The 16,007-nt window shown below is 37.6% G+C and overlaps 2 protein-coding genes across 3 annotated transcripts; one reads left to right on the plus strand and one right to left on the minus strand.

Moving 5' to 3' along the window:
- Positions 1–68: 68 nt before the first annotated feature.
- smcr8a (Smith-Magenis syndrome chromosome region, candidate 8a) lies at positions 69–5,086 on the minus strand. Of its 2 annotated transcripts, XM_084429220.1 has the most exons (3): positions 2,534–5,069; positions 2,188–2,372; positions 1,876–2,065 (listed from the first exon to the last, which is right to left on the minus strand). In XM_084429220.1, exons 1-3 carry the CDS (start codon positions 4,672–4,674, stop codon positions 2,049–2,051), a joined length of 2,343 nt encoding a protein of 780 aa, XP_084285346.1. In that variant the 5' UTR covers positions 4,675–5,069; the 3' UTR covers positions 1,876–2,048. The 2 variants fall into 2 exon arrangements, with proteins under 2 accessions (XP_084285345.1, XP_084285346.1); XM_084429219.1 differs by having other exon boundaries at positions 69–2,372; positions 2,534–5,086.
- Positions 5,087–5,466: 380 nt separating this feature from the next.
- On the plus strand, positions 5,467–15,304 carry top3a (DNA topoisomerase III alpha). Its single transcript, XM_084407460.1, has 19 exons — positions 5,467–5,870; positions 5,999–6,058; positions 6,150–6,223; positions 6,312–6,387; positions 6,467–6,575; positions 6,898–7,041; positions 7,137–7,307; positions 7,403–7,506; positions 7,674–7,748; positions 8,491–8,573; positions 8,825–9,032; positions 10,747–10,932; positions 11,021–11,150; positions 11,246–11,359; positions 11,480–11,645; positions 11,754–11,900; positions 12,013–12,135; positions 13,467–14,200; positions 14,962–15,304. Exons 1-19 carry the CDS (start codon positions 5,700–5,702, stop codon positions 15,114–15,116), a joined length of 3,030 nt encoding a protein of 1,009 aa, XP_084263586.1. The 5' UTR covers positions 5,467–5,699; the 3' UTR covers positions 15,117–15,304.
- Positions 15,305–16,007: the final 703 nt, after the last annotated feature.

Below are 16,007 nucleotides of genomic sequence, written 5' to 3' on the forward strand. Positions count from 1 at the left end.
AAATGTACTTTTCACTGTTACTATTTACCCTAATAAGTTTACATGTGCAAGTCATTACAAATTCAGAATGAGACAAATCATGTGCCTTTAATTACATAATGAAGGAAAGTATAGTTTTGCTAAATACACAAACTGTTACAAGGTAGGTATAATACCATTGGATAAAGATGTGATGCACATGGCTAAATCAGAAATAATTTAATGAGATTGAAGGCAGAATCATTTCGCAACTTGAAGCACACAGATGACCCTCAATTTACTTGCCTTTAACATCCATAAATATTTTAGCATGAAGATGACACCGTACCCCAGACAAGCTCACAACAATACTGTCTTAAAATAGATTTGTGAAAAGTAGCAATAAAACTGCATGATTAAGACAGAACTTTACAGCAAACAAGATTTGTTCAAAATCAGCAAAAAGAAATAACCTTAAAAGATAATGTGCGTATAATGGTATGGCTTGTTCTCAATTTACATTCAACAGACTCTGCAATCAAATGCTGAAAATCGTTACAAAGGCCAATAATTACTGGGTAGCCAAAATAACTACATATTAAGACACACTTGTGATGAAACAGCGGTGGCAGTTCAGGTCTGTGTTTCTGGACTACAACTGCGTTCATGCAGTAGTGGGAATAACAGTTACAGACAACGTATTGGCAACAACCACCATTTTCGTTCTTTTCACAACACCACAACAGACATTAGAACGAAGTGCCACTTCATCCTCACAGTTACTCATGCTGACGTTGCTTGCACACAACTTAGACAACAATTTATATCCATTTTAAATATATCTAGAAAGGCTGAAGAGCAACACGTAAGGTACAATGGAAGTGTTCATAAATGCCCCCATATTTTGCCATTGGTAAATTTTTGTGTTCTTCAAACATGCAGAAGATTGTGTAACAGTTCTCCACGATGTGACATTTTACATGCAGTACGTTCATTCACCTTATCACACAATTATGTTTAAACACAAAGGGCAGTTGGCTCAGTTTTTGTTTGTTTAACAATGTCTGTAACCTTTGTATTTAAAAAAAACAAATCCACTCAGATTTTATGTCCACTAGAGAGGGCAGAAAAAAGGAGCAAATCTGCATGTCTTCCTTATGTTAATAATCAATTAGCGCATTATATTTCGCACGCTCAGAATGCAAGAATCGAAAAGCTAATAAAGGACCAATCCATGAATTAGCATCAAATTTTTCTTCTAATTTAAATGCATATAATGCTATGTTAGTGCATTTTATTGAGGCTGTTGGTCAATGGTAAACAGCATACTGAGAAGAACATGTATTGTAAAATACACTTCTGATGCCAGAAGTTGGTTCCATTAAAATGATGCTTGTGATTTACATGCTTGCAACAGTCTCATTGCTTATGAAGGTGAAAATACATTAATTATTAAACAGGCTACCAGGACCAGATTAATTAAATCGTGATTATAGACTCTCCTGCTGTTGTTCCTGTGTAGCTATAACCGTTACTGAAAACAAGCCTGTAACTACACATTTAAATGAGCCGTTTCATACGGCCTCTTTCAAAACATGTCTACTTTTGCTTGGACGACGGTGAAATTTTGCTGAATCTTGATTTTATTTCAGAGCTTCTGTATCACATGAGGAACCTATTTTCTCCATTTTACGGAAAACGGTTTGGCAATAGATTTAAATATGCAACTAAACAAATAGACCACATTCTGTAACACCGGACTGCTTCCTGGAATGCCACGAGAATATTCACACACACACACACACACACACACACACACACACACACACACACACACACACACACACACACACACACACACACACACACAGACACAAAAAATAAAATAAAAAGTGATTACATTCAAATAATACATTTGGTCTCCTGATCTTAACCGGGTTTAATAGTGAACAGATAATAGACACATTCAGATTTTGTACAAATAGCTGGTGGTGTAATTAAAACAAAAAGACTGCTTGACCCACTTCGAGGACCCCTGAACGTAATGTTGCTTGATGAGCTCACTCAGGTACTGGACGATTTTACTCTCCTCAACAGTGTAGCCGAGCTGCAACAAGAAATTAGTCCTGCGTGACTTTACCGAGCCCTGGTCGTTGATGTCCATGGGAAGATGAATGTGATGGCAGAATGTGTAAAGGAAGGCCTTGGCTGTAAGCTGAGTCAACATACCCTGAACATGGAGAAAGTATGTGCTGCCACGCTTGATCTGAGTCCTGTGGTCCGCCAAATGGCTAATTAGTGTTCCTCTGTATGGTGGACACCGGAGGGTCTTGTTGTCACAATCCAAAATGCTTATGTAACGGCTGTATCGATTCAAAGAGTGGAGGATGCTGGATCCAGCCGGGGAGGCAGCTCTGAAAAAAGAAAAAGAAAATTAGGAAATGTCAAAACTCTGTACACTGCACTTTTAATCACTGATTTAAAGCATTGCAAGCTAAAAAAAATGATTTTGACCACTATTTTGAAACTGATACGGAGTTATTGATTGACTACATGTCAAATTTTCTCAACATACCTCTGCAATCCAATAAGTTTCCACCTCTGCAAGTCGGTAAGCTGAAATGGCGTCGAAAGCCACGGTTGGACGGTTTCACCATACTTGCCGAGATTGGGCACGAAAACGAACAAAGCATTGACCAGCTTCCTCACCATCCCCTCGTCCACCCCCAAAATAACAAGCGTTCGGCCACTCAGAAGGCAGAAAATGGCTTGCTGAGCAAATGGATATTGCCTGATGAATCGAAGCGCGCTGTGACCAGCTTTCTTCTTCTGCTTTAGTGTCACCGCACTGCCGTAAGTGAACGGAGACACTGCTCGGTCAGAATTGGTGGAGGCGCTCATGTAGCTCGCACTATCAGATGCATCTTCGATATTAATTTTTGCCACATCCTCTGAGAGAACGCAAGTGTTTAGTTCGGAAAAAGTCAGTCCCATGTTGGGGCTCTCTGCGAGGGCTGACTCTTCCAGAATGTAGTTTCCCTGTAAGGCAGTATCTCCCTGAAAAAGAGACAGGGGTTCTTGGTTCACCACAGTGTCGCCACAACACTCCTGAGCAAGCTCAGGTAAAGGTTCCTCAAAAACAAAACTGTCCTGTCCAATACAGCAGGATGCATCCATCGGGACTAGATTCCCGTCGGATGACCTACGTGGGACAGCAACAGAATGGGATGCATTTTCAAATGAGGACGCAATGGATACCTTGCACTTTCTTTCAAGGCCATCAAAGTAATTTGCCTGTAGACTGGAAGGACTAACACCTCCAAGAGCCTCAATGCTCTTGTCGCTACTGAAACTCCCTTTGGTCTCTGTGTCTGCGGCTTCAGAGGTTTCCTGTGTGATGTCAGATGTACTGGATTCAGGAGGCCCTTCCATAGACTCCACACCTGGCTTAATGTGATCTACATCTATGCAGGTGGTGTAGGATTCGAGACTCAGCGGCTCACCACATAAGTGCAGAACGGGGACTGTTGGGATGTTGGAAGTGAAACTGAAGTTCTTTGAGGTTCCTTCTTCTTCCAAGTCACATTCAGCTTCGAAGAGAAAACTAGTGACTCTCTGTTTGCTCAGAAGAGCCCTGTCGATCTGGCTGGTGTAAATAGAGCACAGATCTCCTCGGAACGACTTCTCGATTACATTTAGTTGCTCCAGAGTTTGGTGATAAAAGTTGGACTCGCAGAGCTCTTCCAACGTTTTCAAGCGTTTATCAAAGCACTTCGCAGATTTGGCCTTGATGAGCTGAGGCGTGTAAGAGGACTTTCTACCATCGCTTTCAGATTCTACAGTCTTCTCTGCAACTTCAGAATGATTACTATTTAGTGTATCATCTGATACACTTGCGTCAGCCTGTTTTTCTGTCTTGCATTCTACAAAATCCATATCTTTCTTTTTCCTGGAAGGATAAGATGTGATTTGCCTCAGTAGATCTTTGTGTTCATAGATAGACTTTTCCATATTTGCTAATTCATTCGCCTTCTCAATAGCTTGTGTGGAATAACAGCCATTGTTCATTTTCTGCAGCTCTGCCTCTTTGTGCAGCACCGATCTGGTGTACTCCAAGTCTTTCAGTTTCTTTTCCAGTTCATTTGCAAAAGCTTTCCTGTTTCCTGATTTGACAATTTCTGAAGCCTTGGAAAACTCGGATGACAGCTCTTGGAACTGCTGCATGATTTTCCTTTCGTCTGCGGAAATGTAGGCCATGCAAAACGGCCGTACGAATCCACGAGCCTCCAAGTCATACAGCGTCAGATGATGGACGTAGGCAAAAGCCCCTTCCTTGGAATCACCTAGGACAACTTTTGAGTCCTCCACAAAATTTAGCTTTGGGTAGTTACTGCCAGGAGGATGTCCGGCAAAAGATGCCTGGTAGTCCACAGACATGATGCGTAGTGAGAAGTAGTTAAGGTCAAATGTCCCGCACACTTTGGAGTCATTGGGAATGGTGAGTAAAGGCTGTGGACCAACCTGTTCTGAAAATTCAGAGATGAGTATGAAATCTTTTGAGAATTTCGCATAGGATGTCTTCGTCCATGGATTTGCATTGGCAGTATGAGTAAACAAAGGCACAGAAAACTCCTCTGGAAGTGACAGTGGATCCGAGAATGACTCCCCAAAGTCATCTTCTTTGGTAAAAGCCACCACATCTGGTGAGCCAATCATGTTCTCTGAGTATATAAAGAGACATCAGCAGAAATATCCTTCAATGCTCATTATCTCCATCAATGAAGACATAATATTAACAAAGACATCGTTTTGAAAACACAAATCATCAATATGTTGTGCACTGAGGACCCTCTCCCTCTCTGCAGCGAGGCTGGTTGGTCCACTGAGCCAGATCACGATCTGCTATGCATGAGCTTGAAGACGATGCTGTCCAGCCTGACAGACCTTTGACGTCACCTGCCATAAATCTGAAACATCTGTCAACGGCCGCCGCTTATATAAACCTATTTATAATCGGCCATCTATAAAGTATATCGAAGCGAAAAAACCACTGTTGCAGAACAATCCAGCTGCTCAATAAACTGACATCCTCTGAAAGCAGCCATATTTAAACGATCGTAACCTTCCCACGTGACCGTCATGATGAGGAAGTGGATGTGTTTCAAAACCTAGTGAGCTGCCTAGCTAGACAGCATTTTGGAGGTTCCCAGCCAGCGGACTCGAAAAGCGCTTATAGTGCACAAGATGCTGCCTAGGTACTAACTAGGTTTTTGACACACAGACAGGGCATTTGTTGTGACGCGCTTTGTAGTTGTTCGAGGGGAGACATTTGATTATTCGTGTCGTATGACAAGACTCGTTCTTATATCTCTGGAAATATTTAATTTTTAATTTAATAAAATTGTTCTAAATTAAATTAAATTATTGATTTATTTAGTTAGCTAGTTAATGACATTTCGTTGGGGAAATACACAATACAGCCATACGACATTGCTTTACGGTATTTTTACGACAATTCTCGTCAGGCGCCGGAATTGGAAGTTTTTAGAGTTGATTCATTTGCTGTGTTCACACATTATACTTTTACAGATGTATTTTCAAAACTTTGAGTTTACACTTATGTATTTTTTATCAGTTATCTTATAGTTGTCAGTGTTTTACTATGCTAGTTAGCAAGCAAGCTGCTGTTAATGTGCTGTGATGTCGAGTGTTATGTGATCATGCGCTGCTAGTTCACAGTTATGAACGTTTTGCATAGATCTCTAAGAGTGACAATTCACAGTCAACTTTATAGGCAAATATCTGTAAACATGATAAGACGCACTGAGATTAAGAAAGTGCTTTGTGTTGCGGAGAAAAACGACGCTGCTAAGTGCATAGCAGAAATTATGTCAAATGGGAGATCGAGAAGAGTGAGTGATGACTGTTGTACAAGTTATCTTGATCTGTAATGTCAAATCTGATTGTTATCATCAAAAGAGTTGTTACTTTTATTTGTTAGGATGGTCGTCATTGTTAATGAACCTGGTTTTCTTTACAGAGAGAAGGCTACTCTGTCTACAACAAAATATATGAGTATGAATACAACCTGTTTGGCCAAGTAAGTACTTTTTTTGGGTTATCACAGAAAAAAATTATATTGTAATACATATAGTCTTTATGTGCTGATCATGGTGTTTATTTCTTCACAGAATGTAACTGTAAACATGACATCAGTATCAGGGCATCTCTTGGGTCTCGAATTCAAAGCTCCTTTTCAGAAATGGTAATATATATCTTTAATATAATAATAATAACTAACCTAATAACTAACTATAGTTTATTCAAACTTAATTATGTGGTATGTTTCACAGGCATAGTTGTAATCCAGTCCTGTTGTTTGATGCTGAGGTGGAAAAGTACTGCCCTGAAAACTTTATACCGATCAAGGTACTAATTTCCATTCCTTCCGTTTAGAATATGAGCTTGTATTTTATATTGCAAAAACAATGTATTTACATTTATCTAGAGGACTTTGGAGAAAGAGGTAAGACAGTGTCAAGCTCTGGTCATTTGGACTGATTGTGACCGGGAAGGAGAGAATATCGGCTTTGAGGTCATTAATGTCTGCAAAGCAGGTAAGTTTAGTGTATCATGTACTGGTGCTGTATATTTCTTACAACTTTTTAAAGTCGGCATGAAACAGAAGTTGTGATAGTCTTTTCTTCCTTATTGTGACGTACATCCAAATAAGAAAAAATGTAGGGCGGGACTCATCGGGTAGTTGTGGTTTGCTATTGCTGTGATGTTATTTGATTAAAGATTATATAAAAAAATAAAAAAATTGTACACAGAATCATGGATAAATCATAATAAATACTGCTATATTCCATTAAAAGTAAGAATAAACAATTCGGATTTCACATTGACTTTAACCGCCTGTGATATCTTTCAATTTAGTGAAGCCAAACATTCAGGTCTTCCGTGCACGGTTCTCTGAGATCACCCCAAACTCCATAAGAAGAGCCTGTGAGACCCTCACTGAGCCGAATATCAACATCAGCGATGCTGTGGATGTGAGACAGGAGCTTGATCTCCGCATCGGTAGGCATTTTAAAATATCAGAGAACATGATCACAAACTACTTTCTTAAAGACGAAATTGAATGTGTTCATCTTATGTACATTATGTTCCTTCAGGGGCATCGTTTACCAGGTTCCAGACATTACGCTTGCAGAAGATATTCCCAGAATCTCTCTCCGATCAGCTCATCAGTTATGGCAGCTGTCAGTTCCCAACCCTTGGCTTTGTAGTAGAGCGGTTTAAAGCAATTCAAGCCTTCGTCCCTGAAACTTTCTTTAAAATCAAAGGTACACCGATTTTTTTTAATTTACACAGTTCACATTTAATATTGATGAACGAAATGCGGCAAGTGCTTTCTCACATACACTTTATTGCCTGTTAGTTGTCCATGAGCCTAACGAAGAGGAATCGGTAGAATTCAGCTGGAAAAGACATCGTCTTTTCAATCACACAGCGTGCCTTGTGCTGTATCAGATGTGCATGGAGGTCTGTGCTTCTATTTCATTTCTTAAAAAGGATTTTTAAATGCATAGCAACAATATAGCTTTTTAATTTGTTCTTCATTGAAATAATGCATTACACATATGTAAGATGTGTTGGTCATTATTCTGTCATCATAAGTTTCCTGTGCTTGGCTTTAATCTTTTCTTTAGGATCCCATGGCGAAAGTGATATCTGTAACAAGTAAACCAAAAAGCAAATGGCGACCTTTACCCCTTGACACTGTGGTGAGTAATTGAGAACATGTCTCTTGAAAGATTTTTCGGGAAATTCTGGACAAAAGAATGTGGACACACACATGACCGTTCAAAAGTTTATAGATAACAGAAATACAGTAAAAGCAAATATTGTGAATTATTATTACAATTTAAAATAACTTTTTAAAATTCTAATCTATATTAAACTGTTATTTATTCCTTTGATGTCAAAGCTGGATTTTCACATGATCACATGATCCTTCATAAATCATTCTGATATGATGATTTGCTGCTCAAGAAACATTTATTATTATAATCAATTTGGGTTTTTTTGTGGAAAACGTGATGCATTTTTCAGGATACTTCAATGAATAGAAAGTTAAAAAGAACAGCATTTATTTGGAATAGAAATCTTTTTGTAACGTTATAAATATTACTGTCACTTTTTTATCAATTTATTGCTTCCTTTATGCATCTAAATATTTATTTCCTTTAAAATAATCTTACTAACCCTAAGCTTTTGAACGATCGTGTACTTTTTGTTATACAGCTACAGACAAGTTGATGAATATTAACAAATTTGACTTTTACAACAGTGTACACAATTGTCATCAGCTACTAAAGTTTTTTTTTCAAAGTGCAATTTCTTGAGTGACTTGTGCCCAAAATGATCCACAAATGAATAGTGCTGTTGCATGAGTTAAGTGCAATTAATAACTGAATCATGGAGATTAAAAATGTAGCATATGATAATGTCTACTTATTTGGTTAGGAACTTGAAAAACTGTCTTCAAGAAAATTGAGGATAAGTGCCAAAGAAACCATGAAAACCGCAGAAAAGCTGTACACTCAAGGGTATGTTATTGGTTATTTCATCCATCCATATGTCTGTGGTCTACAGCAGTGTTTTCCACCTACCAGAATGTTTTCAATGTCTCCCTATTCAACAACACACTAAAAAGCGGATGAGTTGAATCAGGTGTTTTAATTAGTGAGACATCTAAAACATTCTGGTTGGTGGGTCCCGAGGACTGGGTTTGAGAAACACTGGTCTACTGCATGTCTGTCGTGGCCCTTCACAAATCAGCCTGTCTGTTTCCTTCCAGGTTTATCAGTTATCCTCGCACTGAGACCAACATGTTTCCTCAGAACCTGAACCTTACCCTGCTGGTTGAGCAACAGACACAAGATAATGAATGGGGAAATTTTGCTCAGCGCATTTTGGAAAGCGGTGGGCCCACACCTCGAAATGGAAACAAGTCAGATCAGGCCCATCCCCCCATTCACCCCACCAAATACACCAACAGTTTACAGGTGAGCAACCCACATGTACAGGTGTACCCACTCCACCTCAAAACGCGATTGATTTTTAATCCTTTGACGCATACGATCACACCGGTGTGATTAGAATGTTCAGTGCATCACGTGAACAACTGCTAAATTCAAATGTGTTTTGTGTGTTTTGCTGAGCCAGAGACGGACACGCTCAGTGCTTTTCATATCACAACTTTTCAGTGTTTTCAAACACATTATGCTTATTTTTGGTTTCAGACATTTAAATACTCATAAGTACTAGCAAAAAATATATATACAGTACAGGCCAAAAGTTTGGAAACATTACTATTTCTAATGTTTTTGAAAGAAGTTTCTTCTGCTCATCAAGCCTGCATTTATTTGATCAAAAATACAGAAAAAAAAAAAGTAATATTGTGATATATTATTACAATTTCAATTGTATACTGAACAATTTATTATACTTTAAATTATCATTTATTTCTGTGATGCAAAGCTGAATTTTCAGGATCATTACTCCAGTCTATCACATGATCCTTTAGAAATCATTCTAATATGATGATTCATTATCAAAGTTGGAAACAGTTCTGCTGCTTAATATTTTTTCATAACCTGTGATACTTTTTTAGGATACTTTGATGAATAAAAAGTAAAAAAAAAAAAAAGAAAAGAAAAAAAAAAGCAAATGTTTAAAAAATAGAAATCTTTTGTAACAACAGTATACACTACTGGTCAGTAATTTGGGGTCAGTAATTTTTTTTCTTTCTTTTTTTGAAATAAATCAATACTTTTATTCAGCAAGGATGTGTTAAAATGAAAATATTATTAGAAAATTACTTTTTAACCTTTTATTCATCAAATATATTAGGCAGCAGAACTGTTTCCAACACTCATAATAAATCAGAATATTAGAATGATTTCTAAAGGATCATGTGATAGACTGGGTGACACTGAAGAGTGGAGTAATGATCCTGAAAATTCAGCTTTGCATCACAGAAATAAATGATAATTTAAAGTATAATAAATTGAAAACCAATTATTTTAAATTGTAATAATATATCACAATATAAAAAAAAAAAAATTCTATTTTTGATCAAATAAATGCAGGCTTGATGAGCAGAAGAAACTTCTTTCAAAAACATAAAAAATAGTAATGTTTCCAAACTTTTGGCCTGTACTGTATATTTATAGTTTGTTAAATACATACTGATGTCTATGGAAGCCGCAATCAACAATCCATTCAAATATAATTTGACGGCATGTTTTATTCATATCAGATAGTTTTGCAAACTATAAAGTTTACTCTATTCTTCTCTCAGTTCGCCGTCAACATTTATGTATTTCAGGAGAAGTGGATACATGATGTAAATCCGACTGATCCAATTCTCTGAATGGCAGCGCAAACTAACATGGCGACACCCATTGCGCGTTATATATGATCATTATAAAGGTTTTTAAGCAATGAAACGCATTCACTTTCACCTATTCAACAATCTGAATATATCAGATAGTTCATGATATAGTTGAATATTTTGAATGCAAAAGGAATAAATGAAATAAAAGCAATACATCTGTCATACAGATGCCCTCCCTCAAGAATTATGAATTCCCCCTTTCATGTGTCCTGGCGCCGGCTGTGGCGCAACCTCTCTGTTAGAACCGTCATATCTGCAGCTGCAGTTAGCTAGAAATGTACACAATGGCAATGTTTAATTATGTTTCTTTTTTTTTTAAGGGTAATGAAAAGCGGCTGTATGAGTTCATTGTACGTCACTTCCTGGCCTGTTGCTCCAAAGATGCTCAGGGTCAAGAGGTGACGGTTGAAATTGAAATAGCTGAAGAGAGATTCTCTGCTAGTGGATTGACGATCATTGCGCGCAATTATCTGGAAGTGTACCCTTATGACAAGTGGTACAATAAGGTGATTACTACTCAAAGCATAACACATCTTATAGCTGAACATACTGAGTTCAGGTTTTTTTATGCCTTTTTTTCTTTTCTTTTCACAGGTTATTCCATTATATAGGCCTGATACCACGTTCCAGCCCACAGCGATTGAGATGGTGGAAGGACAGACCAGTCCACCACAGCTTCTGACAGAGGCCGATTTGATATCGCTCATGGAGAAGCATGGCATTGGTACTGAAACATATCGGTCAAGTTTTGTACATTAAATAATATATTTGACATCATTGTTGAAAAAGAGTGGCGCTCAGCTTGAGTTGCTGTTGCAGGTACCGATGCAACACATGCTGAACACATCGAGACCATAAAGAGTCGTATGTACGTGGGGCTGACGGCTGACCAGAGGTTCCTTCCTGGAGAGCTCGGCATGGGTCTTGTTGAAGGTAACGAAATTAGCATATTAGTGGATGCATGCAAAACTTAATTAGGACCCTTTAAAATAGCATAATAGAGGCAGTTCAATCTCTCTGATTGGTGTGAAATTGAGTGTCGCATCGTTTCAGGGTATAACTCCATGGGGTATGAAATGTCTAAACCAGACCTGAGAGCGGAGCTGGAGGCGGATCTTAAACTTGTGTCAGAGGGCCAGAAGGACAAAGCTTCTGTCCTCATTTATCATATCGCAAAATACAAGGCTGTTTTTATTGAATCCGTGAGGAAGGCAAAGAAGTGAGTCTGAATGCAGCATTTCACCCCATTTCAATTTCAGTTACACTGCAAATTATATTTCTACATACAAATTTGGATTGAGTGTAATTGTTGTCATATTGCGTGCAGATTGGACGAAGCCTTGTCCAATTATCTGGGCCCGGCTCAGCAGATGACCGAACAGGAACAAGGAGAGATGGAGATGCCATTACCAGTGCGAAAGTGTCCTCAGTGTAACTGTGACATGGTGCTAAAGAGGAAGAAAGACAGCACAGGGTGAGACAACAATCGTGGGATCTAACAGTTTGGGTTTTCAGGTTGAATCTGAAATGGAAATGTTGTTTGTTTACTCCTTTTCTGATCGTCCTTTTTATATCGCTCTGTACAGGATGTTTCTTTCATGTGTGGGATATCCAGCTTGTAAAACAGCCGTGTGGTTTCCAGACACAGTTCTGGAGGTCAGCAGAGACGAGAGCATCTGTTCGACGTGCCGTCCACATCCGGTCCATATGTAAGGAATGTGGTTATTATGCTGCATTGTAATCATTTTAAAGTCGGCATGAAATCAAAATTGACCCTATTTACTTTGTGAGCGCATATTACTAGTCTTGTGGTGAACAATTAATCCGTGCAAGTTAATACACAGGAAAAAATTGTTTGCCGTCGTAATCTTTAATCAAAGTCTGAAAAGTTACTTCCGGTCTGGAATGGCTGATGACGTAGGTTTGACGGCTTGGTTTGGGAAACGCTTAACCACTCCCCTCAAACCGTTAGACTGTAATGAGCAAGAGATGGAGAGGAGGAGCGCTAGAGGAAAACCCTGCCCTCTGTTCAATATTCCTTTTCACTGGGAAATACGTCACAACACTGGAGAAAAGTCGTTTGCAACTTCCGGTTCACGCTGACTTTAATATTGCAGAGCAGTTACACTACCTTCAAAAGTTTGGGGTCAGTAAAAAAAAAAGAAAAAAAAGAAAGAAAGAAATACGTATCATTGCATAAAATAAACACATTTATTATAATACTTAGATTACTTTTATTAAGCAAGATCACATTAAATTAATCAAAAATGACAGTTAAGACGTATAATTTTACAAAAGATATCAATTTCAAATCAATGCAGTTCTTTTGAACTTTCTATTCATCAAAGAATCCTGAATAAAATGTATCATGGTGCCATGGTTTCCACAAAAATATTAAGCAGTAATATACAGAATAAATTCAGCTTTGACATCACAGGAATAAATTACGTTTCAAAAAAATTCAAGTAGAAAACTGTTATTTTAAATTGTAATAATATTTCACAATATAACCAGATTTTTGGTCAAATAAATGCAACCTTGGTGAGCAAATTCAAAACATCAAAAAATCATACTGACCTCAAAGTTTTGCACAGTAGTGTATTATTGGCAAAAATTTTACAAGAAGGTTTTATATGTTTACTTTATTTCATGCAATCGCTTAAATGAAATAACCAGTCATACTTTTACAGCATTTAATTAATATAAATTTTTTATCTATATTAATACATTTAAAACATATCAAGTTGTGTATATTAACAGTTTTTAACAATTTCTGTGAACAGACATGTATTGACAACAAGCAATATAATTATAAATTAACATTAACCTTCATTACTAAATGATGTAAAAATTGTTGTTACTTGTTTGTTCACGATTCATACGGCATTAACTAATCTTAAGAAAATGAACCTTATTTTAAAGTGTTACTGTTTGTGTGTGTGGAAATTTGTGCTGATTAACCATGGACAATAAGACCAGTACCATGTATTAAGAACATTAATAATGTTTATTTTTGTTTTATTCATAACATCTTTGACAGGCTGAAGTTTAAATTCAAGAGAGGAAGTTTGCCACCTATGATGCCCCTTGAATTCGTTGGCTGCATTGGAGGATGTGATGAGACTCTCAGAGAGGTCTTGAACTTAAAATATCTCAGAGGGGGAGGAGAAGGAGATTCTGGCTCTCGGCCTAATAACAGATCTGGGTCAAATCAGCATCATGCACCTCGGACCAACTCAGCACCTCTGTCCAGGGTGGAGAACGTGAGACCCCCTGCACCCAGACCCCGAGCCGACAGCAACCGCCCCCCAGCCAGTCTGCCGCCTCCTCGGGCAGCACAACCACCAGCTTCAGCCCAGGGCGGTGCCATTGTGTGTAACTGTGGTCAGGATGCCATTCTTCTCACTGTACGCAAAGAGGGTCCCAACCAAGGCCGTCAGTTTTACAAGTGTAACACAGGGGATTGTAATTTCTTCCTGTGGGCTGACCAGCCGACTGAGCAGGGAGCGCCCGAAGGAAACAGAGGACCCCTGAGTCAGAATTTTCAACCTTCCAGGCCCTCAAATGGCTTTGGGAACATGCCTCAGCAGAGGCAAAACAACAGAGGATCTGGAGGTGATGAAGGTGAAACCATGTGTAACTGTAATGAGCCTGCAGTTACCAGGACTGTCATGAAAGATGGGCCAAACAAGGGCCGAATGTTCCACACCTGTGGGAAACCACGTGATCAGCAGTGTGGGTTCTTCCTGTGGGCAAATGAAAATGTGGCTCCAGGTATAACACCAGTCTATCATGCTTTTAATCTGAAAATACTAGTGTATATACATAGGCAAAATATAATTGGAATATCTTGAACAAGATCATTCTTACATAGACTGCCATTCGATAGTTTAGGGACAGTGTGATAAAAAAAGAAAAAAGGAAATTAATATTTTTATTCTGCAAAGACATTCAATTGATCAAAAGTAGCAGTTACTAAACATTTCTATTTCAAATAAATTCTGTTCTTTTGAACTTTCTATCCATAAAAAAAAGTCCTGAATAAAAATGAATGACAGTTTCCACAATAATGTTAATCAGCACAACTGTTTTCAACATTGATAATGATAATAAGAACTGTTCCTTGAGCAGCAAATCATCATCAAAGATTCCTAAAGGATCATGTGACACTGAACTGAAGACTGGAGTAATGATGCTGAAAATTCAGCTTTGCATCACAGGAATAAATTACATTATTTTTACACTATTTTTTATATACACCATTTTTGATCAAATAAATATAGCTTTGGTGAGCATAAGAGACTTTAAAAAACATTAAACAATCTTACCAACCCAAACTTTTGAACAGTATTTTACTTAAACATCCCAATCAGGTGTGACATATTTTTTGAGGCATTTTGTCATTTGCTTGGTTTCTCTCTTTCTCGGGTTGCCTTTGATTGTTTTGTATTGTGCTACATTTCATTTGGGAATCATTTCTTTAATATTGTCTTTTGTTGTTCATAATTAATTTACCTTTCCTCTCTTTTTTTCAGCCCCAGGTTTTTCTGGAGGAAATGGTGGTAAACATCCTGGGAACAAAAAGGCCAGCACTACTTCAAACAAGCCTCCCACAGCCAAAAGACCAAGAACCTGTGGAATATGTCATGAGCCGGGTCATACCCGGGTCACCTGTCCTCAGGGCCAGTAAAAAAAGAGTTCCTGCAATTTTTGTAAAATACATATGTAAATTAAATTAATGTTGACTGATGTATAATTACTTTTTTTTATGTATACATAATAAATTGTATTGTGTAAAATAAAGTTTTTTAAAGTAAAACATCATTTTTTTGTGCGTAGTCATGTATTTTTAATGAATAAAATGTTTACATGACCTACAATATTGTTACACAGTCATCTTTTTATTTAAATTTATATATATGTTAATGTATAAAGGGCAAATTTATACTTAAAAATATATATTACAAATGTGTAAAATATTATTTGGAATATTCATTTTCTACATTGTTACATTTAAAAAAAAAATCTATTCACAATAGTTCTGTACTGTTACATGTATTTTATGCTCATTTTAATATTTTTTATTATATAGTTATTTAAATAAAGTGTTATTTTATTCATTTAAATCCCCCAAAAAATGTTATTCATTATTTTTCTTCCACTGTTTTCTTTGAACTTTTCCACTGACCCCCAAGCACTGGGACTCCTAGGCCTCAGGACCCCAGTTTGAAAACCACTCTGCTAAATGCATAAATGTAATGTAATGCATGGACTCTGTAGTACAATATACTACTCCAGACCTCCAAAAACAAGAAAAAAACACCACAAATGACCTGAACAACTGGGAATGTTGTGATGGGCCCTAGCTGTAATAAGACGGGTCCCTATATTGTTCTCCCACGTTCTGTAAATGGCAATGCAAATGATTCAGAAACGAATCAGTGTGTTATGAGTCAACATTTAATAACTGCACAAGGGTGTAGTTTAACACGCATTTGGCGGATTTAAGTAACAGTTGTTCCTTTATATAAACAGAAATAACTTTTAAAGTGAGTGGCTGGTAACGCTGAGCAGTTCGTGG

The sequence above is a fragment of the Rutilus rutilus genome, assembly GCF_951802725.1.
Source record: "Rutilus rutilus genome assembly, chromosome: 1".
Taxonomy (NCBI): Eukaryota; Metazoa; Chordata; class Actinopteri; order Cypriniformes; family Leuciscidae; genus Rutilus; species Rutilus rutilus.

Bases quoted from the DNA above. Each gene is read 5' to 3' on its own strand.
- smcr8a (XM_084429219.1), bottom strand. From the start codon at position 4,674: ATGATTGGCTCACCAGATGTGGTGGCTTTTACCAAAGAAGATGACTTT. The intron at 2,373-2,533 runs GTATGTTGAGAA...TTCTTTTTTCAG, and splicing joins AAACTTATTGGATTGCAGAG to AGCTGCCTCCCCGGCTGGAT.
- top3a (XM_084407460.1), top strand. From the start codon at position 5,700: ATGAACGTTTTGCATAGATCTCTAAGAGTGACAATTCACAGTCAACTT. The intron at 11,646-11,753 runs GTGAGTCTGAAT...TATTGCGTGCAG, and splicing joins TCCGTGAGGAAGGCAAAGAA to ATTGGACGAAGCCTTGTCCA. The intron at 11,901-12,012 runs GTGAGACAACAA...CGCTCTGTACAG, and splicing joins AGGAAGAAAGACAGCACAGG to GATGTTTCTTTCATGTGTGG.